General features: G+C 44.8%; 1 protein-coding gene across 2 annotated transcripts in view; it reads right to left on the minus strand.

The window, feature by feature from the left end:
* LOC142498970 (transmembrane protease serine 11C-like) overlaps nucleotides 1-12,822 on the minus strand; it is a 42,465-nt gene that overhangs the window by 14,022 nt on the left and 15,621 nt on the right. For both annotated transcript variants that reach the window (XM_075607673.1, XM_075607683.1), the window contains one exon: nucleotides 5,674-5,733. In XM_075607673.1, the coding sequence (XP_075463788.1) occupies nucleotides 5,674-5,733 (60 nt within the window). The remainder of the gene's footprint in view (nucleotides 1-5,673; nucleotides 5,734-12,822) is intronic.

Raw genomic sequence — 12,822 nt, forward strand, 5'->3', positions numbered from 1 at the left:
ATTCCCCTGATAGCCCATCTGGCTCCGGGGCTTTGAAGTTTTTTTAGATTTTGTATAGTATCCACTATCTCTTTCTGGGTTATAAGGGAGTTCATATCTTCCAATTGTTCGCTAATTATTACTGGTAGTTTTATTTTTTTAAAGAAAGTTTCTCTTTTTTCTGTACTGATAGTACCTCTCTTGTAAAGTTTTTTTACTATCGTTTTTTAAAGATGTTGCTGATTTGTTATGACTGAGCCCCCTATATCTTTCATTTTGGTAATGGGTTTTATGTTGTTGAAACCTCTTATGAGGTTTCCCAAAAGTCTCCCCGTTTTATTCCCAAATTTAAAAAGGTTATCTCCCTGGCTGTTTTTTTTAAATTTCTGGTTTGTCCAGCCAGATTTCGCAAACTGCTTTTTTCTGCCAATAATTTTCTCTATTTTTTGGGCAATCCCTGGTTTTTAGCATTTTGTATGCTTGTCCTAATTCCTTGCTCCTATGTAAAAGCCTTTGTTTGCTTCTCTTTTATAATTGTTAACGAAAGATATAATCTGGCCTCTCATTACCGCCTTAGATGTCTCCCAAAACAAAACTGGATTAGTCTTACAGTATGTGCTTTGTTATTAGCCTTAAACTTTTTCCAGCTTTTAATCAAATGTTCCTTGAATTTTTCATATTGGGCCAAGTAATTTGGGAGCCTCCAAATATTCTGACCTTTTAGAGATATCCCCATATCTAACTCCAGGACATGGACATGATATGGTATTATAATTTCACTTATTTCTGTATTGGAGATCCTGTTTACATTCCCCTGTTAACTAAGATACCATCTATCCTCGAGAAAGAGGAGTGAACACTCGAATAGAACAAGTATTCTTTCTCTTTGGGATCGAAAGTTCTCCAGGCGTCTACCACCCCAAGGGCGTCTTTTACATATGACATAGTTTTGGTTTGTATATTTGTTTTCGGGACATTTTTCCTGTCTCCTGATCTGTCTAGGTATGTATCATGTATTGCATTGCACCCCCCGCCCCGCCCCCTCCACAACCACGTTATTACATTTACATCTTAATAGTCTTTGGGTTGTCTGAAATATTGGGGGTCATGATCTTTAGGGCCATATACATTTCCCAAAATGTATTCTTCCCCAAACTTCTGATTTTTACAATCAGCAAGCGTCCCTCTGTGTCTGCTTCCGATGAGATAACTTCTATTGGGATGTTCTTGTTAACCAGAGTGGCTACTCCCGGCTTTTTTTGCACTGCTGGGGAGAGCACACATTGTCCCACCCAGTCACATTTTAATTTTGCTGACTCTTTGGCATCTAAATGTGTTTCTTGTAGGAAAGCTATATCTACCCTCTTTTTTAAAATAGTTTAGTATTTTCTTACGTTTTATTGGGTTATTGAGACCTTTCACACTCCAGGTCGCTATTTTTTACTGTCATTTGAGTTCTGTGTCAGTGTCTATTTTATGCAGTTTTACCCTTTCCATGGGTTGCCCTTTGTCCTGATCTCACTACCTTTATGCTTAACGGAACCTTCAAGTCCTCCACCACCAGCCTGACTGTCTTGAACACCTGTAACAACCTTGACTTTAACATGAACAAAACCTTTAACATTAACATTGTTAAACTTTTCTATTGTACCACAATGTCAGTGGTATAGATTTCCTTCTAGTACCGTGGACCCTTGAGGTATTTTTTTTTTTTTTTAACCTTTCTCACTTTCTTTAATCTCTGATTCGGGGTTGTTAGAGATTTGTGGCTTACTACCCCTGGTCTCCCAAGATTCCATAATGTTTCTTCAGATTTGACCTGCATTCTCACCATATTTCAATCCCCCAGGGCAACCAGTGGGGGAGGGGGACACAAACAAGAGGGGGAGGGCAAGCAGGGGGGAGGGAGGACAAGCAGGGGGGAGGGCAGAGAGGAGGGAGAGAAGCATTGGGGGTGGAGGGAAACAACGGGTGGAGAGAAACACAGGGGGAAGGGAGAGAAACACGAGGGTGGAGGCAAACATGGTGGGGGGGGGGTGGAGGCAAACATGGGGGGTGGAGGCAAACACGGGGGGGTGGAGGCAAACAGGGGGATCAGACCGGATCAGGGGGGAGGACAAACTGGAGCGGGGGAGGACAAACTGGAGCGGGGGAGGACAAACTGGGGGAGGGGAGAGGAAAAACTGGGGGAGGGGAGAGGAAAAACTGGGGGAGGGGGAGGGACAAACTAGGGGAGGGGGAGGGACAAACTGGGGAGCGGGAGGGACAAACTGGGGAGGGACAAACTGGGGGAGGGGGAGGGACAAACTGGGGGTGGGGGAGGGACAAACTGGGGGTGGGGGAGGGACAAACTGGGGGTGGGGGAGGGACAAACTGGGGGTGGGGGAGGGACAAACTGGGGGAGGGACAAACTGGGGGTGGGGGAGGACAAACTGGGGGTGGGGGAGGACAAACTGGGGGTGGGGGAGGACAAACTGGGGGTGGGGGAGGACAAACTGGGGGTGGGGGAGGACAAACTGGGGGTGGGGGAGGACAAACTGGGGGTGGGGGAGGACAAACTGGGGGTGGGGGACGTCAAACTTGGGGTGGGGAGGGGAAACTGGGGGTGGGACACACACACAACAATCCTATTCTCATTCAAACCTCCCCCCTCTGTCCTCCCCCCCAGGCCCCGCACCCCCCAATTAAATCCCCAGCACCATCCCCCCCACCCACAATACCAATAATTACAACACCTCACCCCACAGCACCCCCGCCATCCAAGTATCGGCAAGAATCTCATGGGCCTGTCTGTTTAAGGGGCCACTTCCCGTTCCTCACCTCCACCCGACCATGGCCCAGAGATCCCCGTCCAAGTTGCCAGTCGGCTCAGTACCTCGAGATCCCCCGGTTCAAGAACGCTGCGGCCCGACCTCCAGAGTGCCGATCAGTCTATCTCCCTTCCTCTCCAGGCCCCCCGATGTGGTCACCAGGATGAAGGGGGGGAGGGACCGAGGACACGGCACCAGGTCAGGTGGGGGAGCGCATCCCCGGGTTGTCATTCGGTCGGGTGGGAGGGTGCATCACTGGGTGGGCGATCGGGCTGCCGGGCGCACAACTGGGCGGCCAATTGGGTGGGCAGGCGTATCCCTGGACAGTCGATCAGGCGGGCGCAATGCTGTGGATGATCAGGCGGGTGAGCTTATCCCCGGGCGATCGATCTGGTGGACGGGCAAGCAGATCACCGGACAGGTGAGGGGGGTGCATCACCGCATGGGCGAGGGTGGGGGCGCATCACCACATGGGCGAAGGTGCATCACCACATGGTCGAGGGTGGGGGGGCATCACCAGACGGGTGAGGGAGGGGGAGTCGCATTAACCGCACGGGCAAGCAGGGGTGGAAGGGGCAGGGAGGCACACCACCGGGAGATGGAAGGGGGGGGGGTGGGTGAAGCCGGGACCATTGTGTGAATTCCATGGGAGCACAAAACCAGGCAAGCAAGCCCCGGTATTCTCAAGAGTCTGGGTGAGTACTTGCAGGTTTATCATGGTTCCGCTACTGCTGCCCATACGCCTCTCCTCTCTCAAAGCTCCCACCATCGCCATCCAAGGAGGGGGAAAAACACCTTAACTCTAATCTCTCTGCTAAGGATCCCTCCAGTCTCCTGCCAGTTCGACTATGATCCCCACAAATTCTTCTGCCTTTGCGCTGGAGGTGAAAAACTTAATTGAATGTTAATGTTAAGGCCTCGTTCAGGGTGCCAGAGGCAGGAGTTGGAGGGAGGGCGGGCGGCAGTCTGCTGGGCGATGTGTGTTCATCCTCCCAGCAGACTTTTTCAGGAGTTGAGGAGGCGGGGAGGGGGCGGGGCTACAGACGTGAGGTTAGGGATCCAAGCTGCAGTCATGAAATCATTCTCAAGAATGATTTCATTGGCTGCCTAGGTCCCAGTGACGCTGCTGCAGCTTCAAAAAACGAATTTTTTGTTTATTGAAACTGTAGCCAATGTCAACTCTGTACTTCGGAGACAGGGCAGCTGCTACCCTGACAACCAGTATTCAATTTGAATACATTGTGGCCCACGACAGCTCGCACGGCAGCACGCCCTCCCTCTGAAGCCTGCACCCTGAACGAGGCCTAAAGGTTTTGTTCATATTAAGGTTGTTACAGGTGTTCAAGTTTTATTTTACTCCCCCTAGGTGTAACCATCATTGGCTGCTGCAGTGGTAGAGGGCACAAATGGAGCATCCAGAAAATTTGTAATAATCTGTTTGTTGAAAACACATCAGTAAAGAAGGGCATGCGATTGAGCCAATTTTGGGAGAAAAACTCTTTCAACTCTGATTTTGAATTTAGAGCCATATTCATTATAACGCCCAGAAAGGCTTTTATTTCAATCTACTTCACCTCCTTCCAAGTATTCCAAATGGAATATTGAAGCAGAGGAGTACATTTTTGTATTTTCTCTATCGGATATCTGTTTGTTTCGGTGACAATTTGATTCAGTAGCTGGTCACTAAAAAACTGACAAAAAAAATCAATTTCCTTTTCACACGCACCATTTGGGATTTGAATTCCTGGGCAGGGAACAGTAAAACGGTGTCTTGGAAAATTAGGATCATTACTAAAGTACATTTTCCAATTATTTATTTTATTTTGCACATTTTCATCCACAACATTTTCATTTGCATCACTGAAATTTTCATTTTTTGTGTCACTTGAATCTGAATTACTTGAGTTACTAGGGTTATAATCATCTTCATCACTAAAATCACATTCAGAATCACTCTGGTCTAATACACTGGCTAATTCTTCCTCAGAATAAAACTTTCGGCGCGCCATTTTTTTGTACAATAGCGACATCTAGCGGTCACTAGGAAATCCGACATGGGACCACAAGCGGTAAAATATTTTGTCGGATATATTCCGACATAGGACCGCAAAGGGTTAATGTCTGAAGCGCTTCTTTCCATTAGTGTTATTTGTTATTTATATTATTATGTCATGTGTATTACTGCTGTGAAGCGCTATATACATTAATAGCGCTATTTAATTAACGATACACATACATACTGTACATCAAATGAATCATTGAATGTGTAATCACAGTGAAATGGTGCTGTACTGGAGTACACAGTACTAGGATTGCACATATAATTAATTAATTGATAAAGGTGCGACTCTGGATTTTGGTTTGTTACTTCTCCCTAAACATCACCGACCTTTTCATTTGCTCTCTACTTATCATAGTTATACCTCAGCAGTGAGGGGAAAGACAGTTTTTTCTGTTCCAAAAGAAGCAGAAGTCACAGAGTTTAGTAATGAATCTCAATTTCCATCCATCCGGGATCATAGATGACATCAAAAATAATAGATGCCCTTTTGTTTTTGTTTAGGTCTTCAGCAGTTTGAGATTAAATATTATAATGGACTAGGGGCCGTCTACTCCCTTTAAAGCCAAGTGACATTATTTATCCGTGTGTGTGACAGTACCTCGAGATTGGTAGTTAATACTCCTCTTACTTCTAAGTGTTAATCAATGCAAGGATCCTCTCTCGTCTCCTTTGTCTTTTACAGCACAAGGCATTTGCAAAGTGAATTATATTATTGCGTTAGTTATAAATAACACTGTTACAGTAAATAGAAAATCCTAAGCGCTTGTGGTATGTTAGTAGTTGAGTTTGCAGAAAATGTCATTGTAGCCACTTGATACACACCTGTAAAATTCTCTTCAGTGGTCTGAGTGGTGGGGGTGGGGGTGGTGCTGGCGGCGGGAGCTGAAAATGCAATTGAATGAAAACACATTTTTAGAATATCTATTAGCAGCTGCCCATCTACAAACACTAGCATTGAATACAAGGACATACCTGCTCCTATAGGATATTGGGCCTCGTCCAGGGTGGCGCTAAGCTGGGGCGGGCGCTCACGCTTGCCACGATGAGACACATTGAGACAATGTGTGTGGCCTGCGTGATTGCCCCCCCCTGCGCGTGCCCGTGAGCTGCAGTCGGAGCAGAGTTTCAGGAGATTCAAAATTTTGACTCTGCCGCTCCGACTCACATGACCGGATTTACCCAATCAGAGGACAGCAAGCAAAACCAATGCAATGCAAGCACTGGGAGCTTGCATTGTAATGGTTTTTGCTGTCCTCTGACGGGGGGGGGGGCACGAAACGGGAGGGGTGGGAACAAAACGGGAGGAGGGGGGCACGAAACGGGAGGGGGGGGCACGAAACGGGAGGGGGGGCACGAAATGGGAGGGGTGGCACAAAACGGGAGGGGGGGCACAAAACAGGAGGGGGGGCACACACGAAATGGGAGGGCGGGGCACACGAAACGGAAAACGGAGCGATGTGAATGGGGGGGGTTAAACGAAGTGGTGGTGTGAAGGGCAAATAAAGTGGTGGTGTGAGGGGGCAAAAGAAGTGGTGGTGGTGGGGGGGGGCAAACGGAATGGTGGGGGGCAAACGGAGTGAGGGGGGAAGGTGGGGGAGAGAGGGGGGAAGGTGGAGGAGAGGAGGGGGGAAGGGCGGCGAGAGGGGGGGGAGAGGGGGGAAGGAGGGGACAGGGGGGAAGGGGGGGAGAGAGCGCAGAAGGGAGAGAGAGAGCGCGGGGAGAGAGCGCAAGGGTGGAGGGACAGAGCGCAAGGGGGGTGGGAGAGAGCGCGAGGAGAGAGCGCAAGGGTGGAGGGAGAGAGCGCGAGGAGAGAGAGAGAGCGCAAGGGTGGGAGAGAGCGCAGGGGGAGGGAGAGCGCAGGGAGAGAGAGCGCGCAGGGGGAGGGAGAGCGCAGGAAGAGAGAGAGCGCAAGGGGGAGGGGGAGAGCGCGGGTGGGGAGAGAGCGCAGGGGGGGCAGGAGAGAGAGTGCAGGAAGGGCGGGAGAGCAGGGGAGAGCGAGCTGGGGGGAGAGAGGGAGGGCATGGGAGAGAGGGAGAGGGTGGGAGAGAGGGAGAAGGAGAGAGGGGGAGAGCAAGGGGGAGAGCAAGGGGGAGAGCAGGGGAGAGAGCAGGGGAGAGAGCAGGGGAGAGAGCAGGGGAGAGAGCAGGGGAGAGAGCAGGGGAGAGAGCAGGGGAGAGAGCAAGGGGGAAGAGCAAGGGGGAAGAGCAAGGGAGAGAGGGGGGGAAGAGCAAGGGAGAGAGGGGGGGAAGAGCAAGGGAGAGAGGGGGGGGAAGAGCAAGGGAGAGAGGGGGGGGAAGAGCAAGGGAGAGCAGGGGGAGAGAGGGGGGGAAGAGCAAGGGAGAGAGGGGGGGAAGAGCAAGGGAGAGAGGGGGGAAGAGCAAGGGAGAGAGGGGGGAAGAGCAAGGGAGAGAGGGGGGGAAGAGCAAGGGAGAGAGGGGGGGAAGAGCAAGGGAGAGAGGGGGGGAAGAGCAAGGGAGAGAGGGGGGAAGAGCAAGGGAGAGAGGGGGGGAAGAGCAAGGGAGAGAGGGGGGGAAGAGCAAGGGAGAGAGGGGGGGAAGAGCAAGGGAGAAAGCAGGAGGGGGAGAGAGAGAGGATATATATATATATATATATATATATATATATATATATATATATATATATATATATATCCATAGATATATCCATAGATATATCTGCAATAGATACCCCGTCCCTGTCCCCGTCCCACTGACACGCCGCTTGCAAATTTCCTCTAGCAGGACAGGATTTGTCTCCTGCTTGCATGCAGGTGACGTCACTGCTCATGAGCGCCAGCTCGCTCACACTGCTCTTCCCTTCACCCTGGACGAGGCCTTACTAAGGGTAGTGGACGTAGGGAGTACATACTGGCCAATGTCAAACACAATTATTGGAAAGTATCTATGTTGTAGAACTAATGGGTTATGTATCAAAATTTTCCTAGGTGGCAAAGAAAAAAAATACTTGATTTTTCAAAAAGTCCAATATAAAGCAATATGTTTTTTTTTTTGCTTTGATGCATCTGGTGCAAGTTTTATGTTGCAAAGCTGCACAAATTCTGCTTAATAAATCTGCCTTCTAGACTTCTTAAGTATATTATTGGTAAAGACAAAGGACTGGGGTGTATAGAGATACAAACTGATTTTTTTGGGGCACAAATTTGGTGCAAGGAAATCTTGTGCATCTATCTATGTACTAAACGGAAATGTCTTAATCTATGCCATTGCTGTCAAATTATTTTGTTTTTGTTTGTTTTTGGGGCACACAGAAAAGGACTGTGGTAGGTGTACAGATGTAAATGCTGTGTACTAAAAAAAAATGTGTGCGCAAAAACAAGGACAAAGTGAGTCAAAATAGTTTGCCAAGTTGTACCTCGCATAAACCCTAAAAAGTCTGTTTATATTATTGGGGCAGAAATAAGTTGTAATGTATCAGCCAAAAATGTATTTGATGCAGCATGGGTGTTTTATTACATAGGTTAACAAAAATGTATTCTTTTCAAAGTATTTCTATTATATTATAAATACAAAATACACATGATTCTGTTTTCATTTAAATTGTATCTATCAGGTATTCAACATAAAGCAAAGCGTCTAAATGTATTTCAAGCAACAATCTTTGCATTATAATATATATATATATATATATATACCAATAAAAAAAGTGGGGGAGCTTGAGAAAGGACCGTAAGGTCCGAAACGTTGCTTCTTTTTTCTGTGATTACCCCCTGATGCCTGTGTTACTTCATTAAATTGTATTTTTTTAATTTGTGAGTGCTCCAGACTCTTTGATACTGGGTATATATATATATATATATATATATATATATATATATATATATATATATATATATATTTCTTCACTTGCTTTCAGGAACCCTTTGACACCTCTAGCCATAAAACACATCCACACTGGGGGAAGGACCAGCACAGATAACATTCCAAGAGACACTGTTTTTAAGTATTCCCTTTGCTTGCTTCATTCATTGTAACATCGCCGGAAGAAGAGATCAGTGTATCTCAAAAGCTCGCACAAATAAAAGCATTTTGTTAGCCACAGAACGGTATCATCTATTTATTTTTTGATTATATATATATATATATATATATAATATATATATATATATATATATAGATACAGATATATATATATATATATATATATATATATCTATATCTATATATATATATATATATATTATATATATATATATATATATATAATCAAAAAATAAATAGATGATACCGTTCTGTGGCTAACAAAATGCTTTTATTTGTGCGAGCTTTTGAGATACACTGATCTCTTCTTCCGGCGATGTCTATATATATATATATATATATCATACACCATGAAGGTTTGTACTACTTTTATTCACAAAGATTGACGCCCAAGAAAAATGTGAATATTACACTAGGCCCCATAAAGTCTTAAGGTACCATAGTATTTCATGCTTGTCACCCCAAGTTTGGAACATTTGACCTGCATGCTGTGTAAATAACTATCTAACCATTGTTCTGGATTTCCAGAAAAAAGCTCTATTATGTGAGGCAACCTAGACATCTGCATCTAGTTCTAGTAGATGTATTTTACATTACATGAAACAGCAAAAGATAATTAGTAAAAACATGTAAAATAAAAACGAACAGTACATGATCCATGTAGTTATTCTAATTCAGAAAGATTTCAGTTTAATTGGTTCTGGGGATTACCTCTTGAGGTTGTGATCAGTTTTAATGGCCATTTATTAAAAATTATACTATGAGGTATATTAAATGTAAACAAAATGTATTCACAATTTGCAAGAAAAGAGTTATTGTTTATTTTTTCAATAAAGAAATGTTGTGGGCCATCTGGAAGAAAACAAAACAAGTAAAGTGTGCAGATGGTGAGGGCTTAAGTACAGTGGAATGTTATTCAAAAAGTAAGCTAAAGAGATCTACAAAAGATCTAGCACAATGAATTGCTGCTGCAACAATTCTATGCTGCTTATTTATATCAGATTGTAATGACAGAACCTGTTCTCACAGCTGCCATCTGTATGTTTCCAGAGCCTCCTTATGATGTTGTATGTATACATTGTGGAAAGCAGCATTGTAACATGGCATTAACCCCTCTCTAAAAGGGCTTGAATAGATAGTCTGTATTAGTCTGAGGAATCCAGCAGGGAGCTGGTTAATTGTAGCTACAGACAATTAACCAGTCTCACCTTGCTCAGTCAGGTAGAAAAGCCTGCAGCTTGAACTGCAGGAAATCCCTTGATCGCAGAGGGACTGTGTGACCAGTAAGAGCCTCACAGAAACAGTTGTCTTGAGTTTACTAATTAAAAAATGTGGATTATGCTTTGTGTCGGGCAACGTAGAACACAAACTTACTGATCCCACCCTCTTAAACAAGGGCTTGGATTTCTGAGAACAATCAAGTTATTCCTTGAATTACCTAAATCTCCACTAGTTTGAAATAATATAATGATGGAATATAATGTGATAGAAGGAAAGAATCCCTATAGATGCACTCACTAATTGTCAGTCAAAATAATAAAGTTTTATTGATATATAGAAAACATAAACTAATTAAAATCTGAAGTAGCGCTAAACTCCGACAGCTAAATGGACATAATATCCATGTGAATACTACCAGTATTCCTGCGAGGTAATCATACACTGGACACAATGTTCTAGTGACGTGGCTTCTATACACTCTATACGTATATTTCGAGTGTCAGTCACTTTACATAAAACATGTATAGTGCCAGACCCAATGAGTGAGGCTTAATAGCCCGAGTCCTGCTTTGTATAATTGGAGAGCTAATGCGTGTTGCTTATCCACAGTATGATAGACCACTATTGTAAGTGATTCAAACCTTATAACCACCTACAGACTACATGTGGTCTGTGGTTATCTACCACAGGGGAGCGCAAACTTTTTGTGCTGCGCCCCCCTGTCACTCTGCCCCCGGCTCTCGCGCCCCCCTGCCTACCTTCTTTCGCGGCAGATGACGCTGCTTGGGCGTGTGACGTCAGGTCACATGGTGCCGCGGCGTCTATTGACGCCGCGTTGCCATGGCGACGCAACACAGCCGGCTGAATCCCGGTAAGTAAATAGTTGCAGGGGCCTCACGCGATCCCCCGGCATTTAATTTAAATGCCTGGGGGAAGAGCGCGGGGCCTCTGCAACTGCCTGCGCCCCCCCAGCACAATCTCCCGCCCCCCCTGGGGGTCGCGCCCCCCACTTTGCGCACCGCTGATCTACCAGACAGTATATAATCTATGTAGAAGGTGTACACATGTGGACATAGTGACTGTTAACTATAGCAGGTGAATGAGGGGTTAAAGTGTGTAGATGTATGTGTACGATATCCAAGAGAGCATGTGCCCATTAAAATAAATTTAATGAAAACTACAAAAAACTACATTATGGGGTGCACAGACCCCCACCAACGCGTTTCGAGCGTAAGCTCTGTTTCAAGGTGACTATATAAGAACTTAGAATATAAGTACAATTTTGGTTCTAGCATATGTTTTTCTCCCTACCAATAGTCTAACAAATTATATATGATAAGTGTTCATGACTAATTTTCTAAATATACTTGTTGGCCCCAGCTATGTCATTCCCAGGCCCATTACAGCTCATTATACGATTTCTCATTTTTTCAAATGGATGTTGACGTTTTATACATCTTTTTACATATCTACAATGGTTCCGATTTATACCATTGTGTGCTGATATGCATTAATATATTAATCTTCTAGTCCATCCTTCTGTTAGGTATTTTCTTTCTTTTAATAGAGATATTCATGTTTTCTTTATGATGTTTCATTTTAATTATGCATTTTGTCTTCTTTTCCAGTGTTTAGCACTATTGAAAGATATACCAGGTATTCATATCTGTATTTCTAGTATTATGATTGTTTTTATGTTTTGTTGTCAATAAAGTTGGAGTATTTTGTATTCCCCATGTTGCGCGCCGATGTCATCACGCCCGCGTCACTACTGAGGGTTTCAGGAAGTGAACGGCGAGTGGACAGCAGCGTGCCTCGTGGGTATATAAACAGCTTGGTGAGTACCTTATATAGTCACCTTGAAAAAGAGCTTACGCTTGAAACGCGTTGGTGGGGGTCTGTGTACCCCTTAATTTAGCTGTTTTTTGTAGTTTCCATTAAATTTATTTTAATGAGCATACACTCTCTTGGATATCTTTCATTTTTTGTTCCCTGAGTTTCTAGTGCCTGCTTTTTCCCATTGTTTCTCTTGCAACTACCCCAGAAAAAATGGAAGCACACCCCCTGCTGTGGATGAAGACTGGACAGTTTCAAGGACATCTACAACTCAGAGTGAGTTATTTATATCACCTGCTTATTCTCCATTCCGATAATATATGTTGGGTCACTTTATTGTGAGGTCTCTTACTACATTGCTCGTCGGGACCCTAGCCCACTAGTCGGATTACAATGGAGTAGTGATTACAATATTATTGTTCTACATGTTATGGGTTGATATCCCTTACTTATTATTCAGGGGGTTCACACTGCAGGAATCTTCAATCAAAAAATTTGAACTTTATTGTGGTTTCTTTTAAGTACCATATTGAGGCTTTTTTTCTGAGCACCACACATTTGCTTTTTTCTAGATGTATGTGTAGATCGCTAGGATGCCACACCATATAAAGTGTAGCAACTACGTGTTACCTCATATGCCTCCTTGTAGGGGAGACACCAGGCACTCAACACACGTGGAGTCAGCTGACAAGCAGCTGATGCGGCTTGATACACACTACACATTCAAGATTTAAGTCAGGAGAGGGCTTTAGATACAAAAGGGGTAGAGAGAAGACATCCTTGAGAAGAACGCAAGAGTCGGGATGGTGCATAGTGAGAAATTAGGCTGAGATGTAAAGAGGGGCAGAAGAGTGTAAAGCTTTAAAAGTCTTTAGAGTCTAGGCGCAAAGTTCATCTTTCCTGTCTTGCCTTCAAA

The sequence above is a fragment of the Ascaphus truei genome, chromosome 1 (genome assembly GCF_040206685.1).
Source record: "Ascaphus truei isolate aAscTru1 chromosome 1, aAscTru1.hap1, whole genome shotgun sequence".
Lineage (NCBI taxonomy): Eukaryota > Metazoa > Chordata > Amphibia > Anura > Ascaphidae > Ascaphus > Ascaphus truei.